General features: G+C 47.2%; 1 protein-coding gene across 1 annotated transcript in view; it reads left to right on the top strand.

Moving 5' to 3' along the window:
* Nucleotides 1-435: 435 nt before the first annotated feature.
* Nucleotides 436-13,810, top strand: part of LOC128305590 (uncharacterized) — a 29,370-nt gene continuing 15,995 nt past the window's right edge. The window contains exon 1 of the mRNA XM_053043117.1: nucleotides 436-1,601. Within this exon, the coding sequence (XP_052899077.1) occupies nucleotides 839-1,601 (763 nt within the window). The 5' untranslated portion in view covers nucleotides 436-838. The remainder of the gene's footprint in view (nucleotides 1,602-13,810) is intronic.

The raw sequence follows: 13,810 nt of genomic DNA, 5'->3' as shown, positions 1-13,810 counted from the left end.
CATCGATCCGTTCGAGTGCGCATATTGGGAGGGAAATCTTGACGCTCGTACCGCGAGAATTTGGCGCAATCGAGTTCAAGGCACCTGTTCGGACAGGGCGCCACCATTGCACAGCGAAGTCAACGAACGGCCGTATAGCTCAAGAATCGAGCGGACAATCGAGGGCTTCTAGTTTCTAACATCAAGCTGCTGGTCCGAACGGCGCCAGTAAACGCTGGGCGCGATTTTTTCCAGTGTACGATCGATCGTGGATCAATAGAGATCGATACTGCGAGCGTGATATCTTACCAACAACGCAAGCTTAAGCTTCTTCTATTGGGTGTCACCAGTGTTACGAAACAGCAAGATAGAGTGGCCATCAAAAGGGTTGTTTGGAGTACAAATTGTGTTCCCTTGTGTATAGTGTGTATCTGTACGTGTGTGTATGTGTGTCGAAAAGTCTCGAATCTCAAGCAGAAGTGCGCCATTTTGTAGTGTTTTTTCTCGCTGAAGCATCCTAAAACTGCGAGTGTTTTAGATATCGCTGTGGCGTTGTTTTCAATCGAGTTTTTCTTTGTTTTAGCACCAATGTTTATACACCTTGCTCGAAAGAGGCCCACTGTTTTGCCCAATTTCCAGCAGTTCCGATGCCGCGTTGAACATGTAGTTTGAAGAGTGTACCCATAACCACATGTAAGCGAGAAAACAAACGGCAACTTCTGTTACGAGTTGTGAAGGAAATTCCACCGCCTGGCTACTGTGCAACCTATACACGGCCCTGGGCTGAAGTTTGCAGTGAGTGTTTCGGTGGTGTTGCTTTGTTCGAGTCAAGTGGTGGTGGTTGGAAGCTAGAATAAACATGGCGGCGAATCGCAAACACTACTCCTCCAAAGAGGACATCCCTAAAGAAGGCGACGAAGGCGGTGGCAGTGATGAGGGTGGTGGAGGTGGTGGAAGCACTTCACCGACCGAACCAAACAAACATGGTAAGGACGAGGTGGACTTTGTGCTGACATCTTCCAAGACAAATGGAGCATCGATAGCCAGTGGGAAGAAAGGACAGGAAGGAGATTCGGTCCCCAAAACAGGCGTGACGCTCGACAAGTTCAACATATTCCACCTACGCCGGCGACCAAAAAGTGACCCCGGCACGGGGCCAATTGCAAAGCACGCTGCGGGTCAACAGATGGCATCGCAACAAACGGCAAATGGCGCCGGTGTTCCGACCGGTGCGGATGAAACGCTCAAGAAGAAAAAGTCACGGTTCGTGAAGAGTGCCTCGATAGCGCGCATCTTTGGCAATACCTACAATACCAAAAAGTATGACGATAGCAGCGCACTGCTGAAGCTGCAGCAGTTCAAGCGTAGCTTCCTGAACAGTGAAAAGTTCCACAAGAAGGACAGTGGGGCTGGTGCACCCGAGGACACCGACGAAGGAGAGCTGCAAATCGGTGACTCGTGCTATGTGAACGATAGCGAGAACAGTGCAAAGGCAATCAAGTCGATCACACGCGGGCTGGGACGATTGTTGAGGCGAAATTGTCACAGTATCGATATCAGCCGGCCGGATCCGGAGTACAAGGTGTCTTACCTCGGCAACGTTCTTACTGGATGGGCAAAAGGTAGGTGAAAGCGTATGTAGCTAGGCCTTGTTGTGTTAGATGACGTATAGGGTAACGTCAGCATACATTCATGTTGTTGAGATCTACTATCGATCTTCTACGGATCCGATCGGTAACACATAGATAAATCAGATTATCAAGGTCCTCGGCACGATTTTAGCAGTTTGTACTCGCGAACCAGTGTTACAGATTTATTGATTTATTGTACGGGGGTAATTAACGTGCAGCGCAGGTCGGTCCAATCGGCTTCATCCGGTCACCTGTCGATTCGACTGTGGATTAGCTATCCAGCAACTATCTGACTTGGGCCCTCCACATCTATGAACACTCACGCTCACAGCGGCAAACAATCAATCGCTGGACATTCGATTGATTGTTCGTGCCGGAATTCTATGGTGCTTCAAGGTTTCCCTCTGCCGCAGCCAGCCTTATATCCCACGGTCTCCACAGATGTGTACTCCGATTGTGGTCGTCTCTTTGTCGCATATCTCCCTAGATCTCTGATCTTGGTTGGCAAAAAAAAAACAATGACCCATCGTCCAGCCTTGGCTGTGTTGATTGGTTTGATTAAGATTTCCATTCCGCTCACCACCAGCTGGGAATGCAGTAAACTGGCCTCCGAAATGTCTCGCCCCGAAGGTTGACTTTCATTTGGGTTTGTTGTTCGCAGTGCGTCGCGGTATTAAACTGTTATTTGGGTACCGATTGTAAATCTAGCTAGGCAACGTCGAAAAGCCTAGTCCTATTGTAAATGGTCTGAAACCTGTAGGTGTTTAGCGGGCAGTAGAACGGAGAATAATCGGAACAATATATTTCTTGGCCACTTGTAGTTTGTGCTACAAACAGTTGTCTGCTGAGAAGCACGTTTCGATCAACGGAGCGAAACGAAATGGTTCCTTACCCTTGTAAGCTCTGGAATGCACGATGCACCGTCCCAAACTCTGCTCTCTGCCCTGCTGCTAACGCTTCAGAGAAGAAGGTGTTCCACTTAAGAGAGTTGGTGCTGTTTGTTAGGATGACGCTGTATTCTTGATAAACTCTAGCACTACTTGGGTAGACCTAGATTATGCAACGTAATGGTGGTCACTGCATTCCATTTGCACCAACACGAATCAACGAGAGGATCTGGTATAAAATCGACACATTTTCGGTAAGCAGTCTACCTGGAGTGTTTAGCAGCAAGACAACTGTCAGCCCTGAAACTATCAATTAGCTTCATTTGACAAATGTCCCTCTGCCCACCTGCATCAGGGACGCTCTCTTTCGTACACTACCGCAGCATAGTGAAGCATTGGGTGTAAATTGTCACACACTGGAGTTTATCGTAAGTGTTAATCTGAACGGCAAACTAACAAAAGGGCTGCCCAAGTTTCCCATCAAGAACGGCACCCGGGTACGCTCAATTATGACCAACCGAGGTGAAGAACCCATGCTGCACCACCGCCCTGTCACACGAAAGCAACGTTAACCAGGTCCACCTTCAAACGATGATTGATGTACCAATTGTTTGTGTGAGTGTGTGTGTGTGTGTCATTGAGAGCCGCTGGCCCTACACCGCCACGATCCGCGTGTACCTAAGCCATAATAATTTACCTTGTCCTAATCGTCACTCCTCGTTTCGTCGCGTGGCACGTTACCGTTCGGTTGCCGCCCGTGGTTCGGCGATGCATCCCAAGATTGTTGTTCGGCGGATGCTTTGAAACCACCCTGTGCCGCTAAAGATGGGAACCTGATAATCGTCGTACGGCACCGCTCCTGGCCGTGGCGGTAAAGCGCCGTTACTCCGATTCCGGTAGGGTGGCAGCATGCGGGACAATTATGCTTTACTCCCAACTTGCCTCTCGTGCCGGGTAGGGCCGTTTAGGGGACAGCAAACCAGTGTGGCAGTCCTCGCCAGCGCAACCTGTTAGGATGTAGAATAATCGAGTGTGAAGCCGGTTTGGGTGAAGCCATCTCCGGAAGCGGTACCCGTTTTACGCTAGGTAATCGCGTAGAACACGCTAGAAATTAGTTCATCTCGCTAGGGTTGTTTTTAGTTTTGATGCTAAGTAATTGGACCTTGCCGAGTGGCGTTTGAAAATGAGACCGGCTGTTCAATGTTCCATCACAACATTTCCATATGCGAGGCTCACATGTAAGTGACTCACTAGCAACTACATGTGCCTATTTTTGTGCTTCAATCCCCAACCGTAATACCTTAACGATTACCTTCGCTTGAGGGTACCGCAATAAATGAATTGTCCCATCACTGATGAACCATCTAATGAAGACCCGCTGCTTGACCTTACGCAACGTTGGCGATGCCGCGAGAACACGCGACGTTCGTCGACGGTCCAGCATTGCCTCACCGCTCATATGTGCGCTTCCTTCGGCAACACGATCACTTAGACACGATCGACGCGAGCCGCCACTAAATTGAATTTAGTCGTGAATGATTCATTCCCCCGATCGTCTTGCCAAACGGTCACCAGTCTGTCTCTGCCGATGATACTTTGCCTGTCGTAGCCATTTACTGATTACATTGACCGCAAACTAGGCTGGCGAACCCGTTACGAACCGTGCCGTTTTGTAGCTCCCTCCAGCCTCCATGTGAATGTTGAAACCGATGCAGGTTGAATTTGAACAAGTTGTATTTTTTTTTTCGTCGATAAGATCGTCGGAGGACGTGCGGGAGATGCTTTGCACACATCGGCTCGAAAGTCAAACGAGGACACAATCACCGGCCCTGCTGCAACCGAGCCCCGACAGCGATCAGCTTTAGCAAACTGACCTCAACGGACAGCCGAAACCGGTTGCTTTGGTAAAAATGAGGATTTGGTCGAGGGATGTCGAGACCACACGCGATAGCAGAGGCTCGCCTGGTGGAATGCACGATCGTGTATGGTTTCGGGGGTTGTTGCACGACTGTATCGCCACGGATGTTGATGACGCTGATGATACCCTGCCGGTCGAACCTAGCTCCTGATGTAATACGGTATAAAGTTTCCTCTGGTGATTCTGCTTACAAGCCTGAGCATCGCCTGCGCAGGCTACCACAGTCCGGAGATAGAGGGTGGTCGTGCAACTTCTCACCCATTGCGAAGATCCGCGGGCGCTGGGAAGATTGAAGCATCAAACCAGTTATCGTTCCGTTGGAACCCAGGCATAATCTACGACATGCAGAGCAAAAGTTCACCTAGAATGCAGAACACACACGACCAACAAAAAAAACAAGACTGGACGAAAACGGTGATGCACGCGATGACCGACTTTTGGATGGCATCCAGCGTGTATTAACGTTACGTGATACTATGCACCGCCCTTCTGTAAAACGGCATTTATCTTGCCTCCCAACATACCAGCATAATTTGAAGGTCACCAGGGCAGAGCGTCCACGGTACCAACAACAAAAAAATAGGCCCTCAAATTTTAACGATTACAAAGCCATCGAGATAAAATCCTCAATTTCCGTTTGCCTCTTGGTAACACACAATCTCCATAACAAGACGTGTTAATTAAATCTTCCGATGGCAATGATGTTGTAAAAAAAGAAAGAAACCGATTTCATCTTTCATCGAACCGTTTCACGAGGATTTTCGGTTGACCTCTCTTCCTGCAGCTAGCCAACCGACGAGGTATGGCGTACTAAACAGCAAGCCGGCAAGCTTCGCATAATTTCGGACCGGCAACACCTAAGCGATCGATCGCGTATGTATCGTATTCCGTGCCATCCGCCACGGTTCCAAACGGTGGGGCAGCGGATTAATTTGTGGACCGCTTGCACAGGAAGGTTAGTGCGGGTGACTGTAGTATGATTATAACTGTAAACAGTTTTATTGGTTACCTGGTTAGAGTTTCATGTCGATTGGAACGTTACGTTCCCGCCACTTATCGATCGATTGGCCCAACTTATTGCCGAAGCGGAGCGCCTCGTCGTACGTCGAAAAAAGGGAACGTGATCGCTCCGTTTAACACGTGAGAGCGAGGGGCTTGGCTCGGGTGATCCTATTTCTATTGACCTTTTGGCGTCTTTGGGCGGCGTGGAACTAGGTTGAACGGTCAGGAACGCAACCATGCGCGCCAACCAACAGTGGTATGCCTCCCGAAGCTGCATTCTTCCGATGGCAGTGGGAAGAAATCAGGGCGAAATCAACCCGACACCATCATGCTTCAGTTTTGGATGCCTTGCCCGGTGGTACTGGGCTGGACGACCGAGGTACTAAAGATAGTAATCATCTACGTTCGCGATGTAGAGAGACTTAATTGGAAGGTGTGAAAAATCGCTTCGAATCGGTCAAGTTGTGGGACTCGTAGAGAAACCGGCGCATAACAGTACACATTTGTTTTGCACGTTCAGGTGCCCAAACATCAGGAAGAGATAATGCTAGGATTCGATAAAAGTGTAAGAAGGTCAACTGTTGGAAAGTGATGCATGGTCTAGTGTGCAGTAGTGCAACCTACGGATGCTTACCAAAGGATAGAGCAGGCGGCGGATAACCTCGCTTGGAGATTAACGAAGCAACTTGATGGTGGCATCACTAGCGGCTCTGTTAACAAACCCTAACTTACGCTAGGGTGACGTACAGATAGGTGAACTCGCTTTCGAAGTTGTCCAAAATTTTCACCTTGGGTCAAAGGTCAGTACTGACAACAACATTGATGTTGAGATACGCGCCAGGGTGCTGGCTGCCGACCGGCCTTTCTACAGTCTGAGGAACTTCCCCACTCAAAATACCTGTCGCGATGAACGAAACTGGAACTTTAAAGAACTTTTATAGTTCTAGTACTCACATACGTCTCTGAGACATGAACTATGTCTAAAAGTGAAGAAATCCTATTAGCTGCCAGCTTGGATTATCACAAGGATTTTTGGTCCCGTATGTGTGTGGACGATGACGAGCTCTACGAGCGCTACAACGAACGCACTGTCGTACAACGGATTAGACTCGCCAGGCTTTCGTAGGCAGGTCACGTCAAGAAACTGACACCGGACCACCCCAACCCGTAAAGTCCTTTTGAGTCGTCCACATGGACAGAGGAGGCGTGGTAATTCTCGAGTTGAGATGGAGCGATGGCGTTGATGCTTCCTTCAGAATGTAATTCAGAATCGACCGTGAGCGGTTTGGAGAACTCCTGCCGCAGGCCAAGATCGGGAAGCGGTTGTAGCACCTGAAAAGTAAGTAAGCAAGCATCTAGTGTAACTGACGTCTGTATGAGTGTCCACAGACATTAAGCCATTCACCTTAAATGTACTGCATCCCCATGTGCGGACCATTATCTATATATCTTCCATACGAGATGGTAAACTTTTAGAGGGCTTTATCAAGACATAAACAGCTACAGACCACTGAAAGTGAGAAGGCAACCAATGGACGATAATGTTCAACACAGATTTGGAAACCGTTCCATAATGTGTTTTGTTTTAAAGCTTGCAACCCATTCGAAACTATTGCAACTACAACGTCCTGAAATTGGACGGGGATGGTCGGTCATTGGCGTACGGCGTCGGTGGAACACATGACCAACACAATGAGCCGTGCAAGAAATCAACAAACGAATTAAATTAACGATAATTGACATTTTAATTAAACTCGCGTTTCTTGTCCCTTCGCCATATTTGGCCCGCTATGCCGCGACAATTGGTAGTGTGGGGTTCATTTTATACGTCTCATTCGTGTCAGTTTGCGTGTCAGTTTGCGTGTCACCAAGCTTTGCTGCACAGTCGTTCAGTACCTTTTTTTATTGATCGACTATCACCAACATGTATGAATGTGCAGTTCAACACCCAACACCTGTCTGATGTACAATTTTTCTTTAATTGTAAACTTTACTTTACTGAATCAAAAAAAAGTTAATATGGAATCACGTGCACAATTTAGTGAATGAAGTATCGACCGTCGGTGTCCCACTGATTGAAACCCTCTGATATGAGGTTGAATAGTTGAGATGTATAATAAATATTTTTAGGATTAAATTAGTTGGAAGCTATGTAAAAGTATACATTATTAGTGAGCATAATTTTTAATTCCATTTCTGTATTTGATTTGTTCGAAATATCGTCAAAATGTGTATTTTATATCTCAACCCATAAATCCGTCTATACGTAAACAGATTGACCGATTTGGCATTCATCAGAATTATGCACGCGGTTCCATAGTAAAGTAAAGCGTTTTGTCTTTCACTATCAATCTTTCCACTAGTCTCATTCGCTTACCCGATTCAGTAAGCTGAGCACACCATATCCAACGTATTGTAAAACCCTGTAATAACCGTGCGACACTGCTATCGAGTCACGTTAACATTATGGTCGACAGCATCCAGATATTCAGTCTACATCTCGTAACAACAACAAAAAAAAGTACTCTTCCATCGTGAAAATGTGATTGTACACCATCATCATCATCATAATCATCATCATCATTATTATTATTAGCATTATCAAACCCTGTCCCAAGTGCCCGAAGTGCTTAGAAATGGTGTTGGTTTGTATCATCGGATTTCATTTCCTTTTCGTTTTTCAACCTGCTTCACAACAGTGCACCGCGCGCTACAGCAGCATTGCTTTACGATATGCTTTTGCCGGTTTATTGTTTGACGTTGCTTCCGCGAATGGAAAGCCTCTTCGGCGTAAGCGTTCCGCCATAACGCTGCCAGAGTTCCGGTACATCGGTCGGAATTTCCCCGCATCGTGCGGGGCGTGTGTCGGAGGGGACGGTGTGACCCGTTTGTGGAGTGAAGCTGGGGAGTTGCAGGGTACCAACTACCGTGACGCATTTTCCACATCGATCTGCATCGCCACCTCGCTGCAGATCGAGTGCCGTGTCCTCGGCCTGCAATCTACCGGGGCGAGGTTAAAAGGGATCCGACGGAAGATAAATGACACCGCTCACCGCACATCGGGTTTTGTTGTCATTTGTAAGCGCGGGAAAATCGCGCGACGGTTCCATTAAGTGCCTGCGGTGGGTGCTTCCGTGTTTGAAGGTTTGTTTTTTCTCGTCGGTTTTCACCGGTTGACACAAGGTGGAGGTGGTTTTACCAATGGAATACTCGCGTGGCGGAAGTAGGTTACCTTAATTATGGAACCATCGATGGAGTTGTATCGACAGTTGGAGCAGAGAGAAAGAGAGATCGACACATGATCGGAAGCAAATCTTTTGCTGAATATTGTGTTTGATTGTTTGATATACTGTGACGCATAATATGTCCGATTAAATCGATCGATTGCAACTTCAAAGCAGTCTCACCTCCCTTTACCGACATTGTGACTACAATGATATCTTATTTAGTAGGATCATAGCGCAACTAGTCTTAAGTCTTGTCAGATGACAGTTTCAATGATTGCAGCTGGTCCATTTATCCATGACCGTTAGTACCAGTTTGTGCTTTTAGGTTGCCTTGAGTGTCCGCGCCACCCTTTTGCAAAGCTGTGGGATATGGTACCCGCATGCAAAATTGATGATTCGGCTCCGTTATTCCCCCGTGTGGACGCAGACGTAAATCCGATTTGAGCTACGAGCAAAGATTTTATTGTCCTCTCGTTTACATTATGTACGTCGAGGGATGGAGCTGGGCTCGGACCGTTGCAAGGAGAAGCCCCGATAAATTCTAGCGGGTAAGGCAATCGCAGATGCGGCCGCTCCCGGGATGCTCATTCGCGGAATGCGTCGCAATTTCCAGTTGCCATGAAACCGGAAATCGTAAAGTTGCTTTTTAACGAGCAAAGTTTTCTGTTTTCCTTCAGCTTCTATTTTATCTCCTTTGCTCTGTTTGTTTTGTTTCGGCATATCCGACTCTCTGGCATTCATTCTCGAGCGGTAAGCTCACACTCACGCCCGGCACTGGGAACGAGTTGGCTCGGAAAACAGTGTCAAGTGGCAAACCGCGATCCGATGACACTGTTCTGTGGCCCAGGGTGGAAAACTTTGCGACGCGTTTGCACATCCCTCACCATCGTGCCATGTTGGTTTTCATAATACCAGTCCTGTGCTTGTGTCTGCATTGGGGGGGATTCTAAAAGTTATGCAGAAACGTGACCAATCGAGTGGTGAAAACTATAAAAAAGGAAGCCGAAGGGGGAATGGCCGAATGATAAAGCGGGCAAACAGACACATCAATTTTCCATCCCTCGGTGCTCGGAATGGCAGACGCACCGAGCACGCGAACCTACCGAAAATGGGGATCACTCGAACTGTCCCGACCGGAAATATGATAGTTTTGTGCCATTTTATGCGAGAGATCGCTTTACTACGACGAAGATGGACGCATTTGTTCGTACTTGTCATTCGCTGCGTCAGCTCAGGAAAAAAGCTTGCAAAAATAAAACATGAGCCAGATAAACTTTAAAGCCAATTATGTCACTTTGATCGATTGGAATTGAGAAGTGGATGAATGTAAAGTTTGGTTTTTGTTGGTGCGGCCTGCAAATAAGACGAGCAACATGTAAGGTTTTCTTTGCCCATGAATAGCGGGCGACGAAAATATCGTATTTCGCACGCTTTAAAGCAGACATTACCGGACCGAGCTGAAGCGGAGTAATAACTGTCGGCAATTGCGATTTTTACTGCTTGCACACATTTCATAACCAGCAACGACACATCGTAAAGGAAGATGCGAACAGGGGTGCAGGGTGGGAAACATTCCAAGGAAACAAGCATTAGACAATTATGATGCAAACCAAACCTCCACGAAAAAAAAAGCTCCTCCACAACCGATGCTTTTGATCGTAAAAGCGCTGACGCTGGTGTAGAAACAAACGCGTGAAAATAGGCAAGCTGTTAGATTTCCACCCAATTTACACCCCGTGGAGGGCTCGTCTCCGGGGCTGGCCCCGGTGAAATTGTCCAGCCTCGTTGCCCGTGCGCACTGATTTGCACCAATTACGGTTGCTACATGTCGCGAAGGTGGCGAAAAGCACACCCCCGTCTCCCTGCCCGGAGATGCTCAGTTTTGATCTTTACCGTTCGCGAAGCGTGGGGTTGGCCGCCTCCCTCATGCGAAGGAAGCACGCGAAAAGAAAACCCCCATTGCATAATAAACATAATGGCTCACGCACCCCCAGCACTCTCGAATCCGGCGGCATCGGATGCCATTTTGAAACAACGGTCGCAAGCCCGCAACCAAAAAAAAAGCAAATGAAAGATACGCCCCACATTAGCCATTGCTTGGTGACCGCGCAAAGGCCACTACAGTAGCAGAAAAAAAAATGATTAGACGATCCACAGCATATTTCGCGGTTTATAGAAGTTCGCGGATTGGAGTACCAGCAACATTGCTGGTTGCAGCACACGATCCGTCTCCCAGCTACCGGTAAAGTTAATGCAATTGTACTGCGCAACACATATTCTAATGCTAACGCACATGATGCAATGCGCTGGTACTGGTCGTAAGATCGAGCACCATTTGCGTTGCATTTGCTGAGCGTACTGGTGAGCGTTTCGTACCGCAAAACCCATCCAGGAGTTTTATGGCGAATTCCAAACCAACGATCACTGCTTACACCCGTTCGATGGCGACCCGCCATCATCCCTGCGGGCGTTCGATGAACTTTACTGCGCGCTATAATTATCAGGTGTGTGAAGATGATTTCTTTCGCCATTGGACAACACATCGTAGCGGTGACGAAATGTTGGACCACGTAAATCCTGCCCGGCGGTGGATGTGTCCACATACTTTAATACTACACCGTGCTACTGGGGCTGGTATCTGGGACTCAGGGGCGGATTTTTTATCCACATACGATGAAGAACCAATAGATGCCACCAGCCGTCAATTGCAGGCCCTTCATTACCTCGTGGCATTCTTTAGCGTGATGTAATCACCCAAAGTTCCTAAAACGTGGGAGCGAAACAACACACCAGCAAATGGCCCACCGAGCGTTGGGAAGTGTTCTGCTTCTGCCAAATTTCTCGCCTTCTCGTCGCATAAATTATACCGTGAGGATCGTACGCCCCCTCCCCCTCCCCCCGCGAAAAGGGGTGATGATCAGCAGCCTTCTGCAGAAATCGTTGTGCAACGCGAGTTTTTGGTAGCGGGCGTGCGCGTGCTCGCGCGCTGGCTTGTGTTTCTGTTGGGCAAGACTCCGGTGAGCGCCCGGGCTGTGTTTCGTGTGCCACGCGGAAACTTTGATGAATCATACCAACAATGGGCGTCGATCGTGTGGTGTGCATAATGGCTCATACGGATACCACAGTGTGCAACCGGGGTATGCCCATGATGAGCATAAATGATTCATGAGCACAATTTTGCGATCAGAAGAAAATTATGGGTAAGCCATCAAAGGCACCCTAATGGGCTGAAAATCCACTAGGCTGGTACTAACAGCGCCACGATTGCCACTGTTTATTCCAGTGACAAATCAATCTTTCGTAGAACTGGAAGTCCTCTTCCTACCGTCTTTATGTATGTCAGTAAAATAACTTTGCTTTGAAATCAGTGATTCATTTTCTTGGCGCTGAAAATCAAATCCACAATTTCCCCATTCCGTTGCAATAAATGCATTCTACCCTGCCTGTGCTCTGACACGTTACGTGCTCCCTTTACCTATCAACGTCCATTTATGTTTGAATTCAATTCCCACCTCTCTCTCTTTCCCTCTCTCGCATTGATATCGTGTTCCTTACCGCTGCCAGTGGAAACTGCAAACAGGTTAGTTTGGGAAGCCGTGCAACTGGAACGGTGTGCTTGAATCTCCGCTAGAAACCGGCACGAAACACATGCATGTTCAGCTCGGTTACACACGGTACCACGGTTACCGGCCGGAGAAAAAGCATGTTTCGTAATCGATTATTTAGTGCACCAACATTTCATCGTTGTCCCGGTTGCGAAGACATCCACTGTGTGTGGATGTAGCTGCGGCTGGAAGTCACCGAATTCTAATACATACAGGGTGTTCAATAAGTTCATATTCTGTTCCGATATTGTTTGTCAGTTGCATTGCGTTGCGTTGACATTCTGTCAGTCGTTCCTTCGGAGAGATCACAGCCTAACGGGGTTGGCATATGGGTTAAGAATTCATTATTTTTTTAGACTCCAACGTGGTACAGCATGCCTGAATCCAATATGAGCATCGGTCGTTCCCCAAATGTATCGTCCAATATGATTTGGGCTGCAGCCTCCAACATGCGGACAATTTTTCTTAGATTTTTTGAAAAAACAAACAAAGCCGAATTCAATGGGGCGTACTTTTAAACTAAGTGTAGGTTGTTGTCTTTGTGGTCTTCGAAACCTCTACGAAGATGAGCACTTCGTGTTCCAGCCGTTTTTTTGGTCCAAACCTATACTCCGAACTATTTAATCGATGTATTGGGCAACATTTTTGGACTACCAGTTCCCCGAATGTGAATCCTATCGACTTTTTGTTTGGTTCTATATTCTGATGTCGATTCTCAGTACAAGTAATTCTCAAATCTCGGATAAAATTCCAATGAAATACGGTGCACTGGACAGTACGAAGTAAGGAGCTGTATATTTTATTAAATATGTTGAATAGGTTCAATATAAACATAGCTTTGAACAGTAAAAAGCAGAAACGAAACATATGATCTGTTTTTGTTTTAAATCTGAAATGCGATTTCAAAATTGCATTTGAACTTATTGAACACCCTGTATTCTCTGTAGTCCTCAGAGCACAGCAGATGAGTTACCGTGGAGCGCATGAGATAGATAAGAATGATAGTTAAATGTGGTTGCTGTCCATGGAATTCACCTAAGCCTCAACACGAAAGAAAAATAAAACTTCCTGATTTCAAATGGCATTTTAAGGCCAAAACTAGAAATGCAAAGTGTGCATTGTCAATTTATTCTCCTTTTGCCCAAATTGTCCGGGTGGATCATTTTACAGCCCCCACAGGACAATGCCTACTGCTAACCAAATCGATTGACCTACTTACGGCATCTTGGGATGGCATCTTGCTATTAGAGCAATGATTGCCGACCAGAAAGGTCCATCAGTTTGCTGTTCGTACCAAAAGGTAAAAGTTCCTTTGTGTCAATTCAAATCCATTCCTGCCACGTTGTGGCGCACTGCCGTGGAAATCGATCGCTAGTGGCTGTGCTTGCCATTGCCACTCGTTGCTTGCAAGCGCTAAATGACCGTGGCCAATGTACGAACAACAAAGGGACACCTCTATTTCCGCTGGGAAAGATCTTTCGCCCTTCATGCCCTGTATTCTGCTCGGGGTGATGTTTTAGATCTGGCGAGTATCTCCACCCGGCACGATTTCGAACGTCCA

Source organism: Anopheles moucheti, chromosome 2, assembly GCF_943734755.1.
Source record: "Anopheles moucheti chromosome 2, idAnoMoucSN_F20_07, whole genome shotgun sequence".
NCBI lineage: Eukaryota > Metazoa > Arthropoda > Insecta > Diptera > Culicidae > Anopheles > Anopheles moucheti.
The sequence above is the reverse complement of the archived record's forward strand: the minus strand, read 5'-3'. Positions and strand labels throughout refer to the sequence as shown.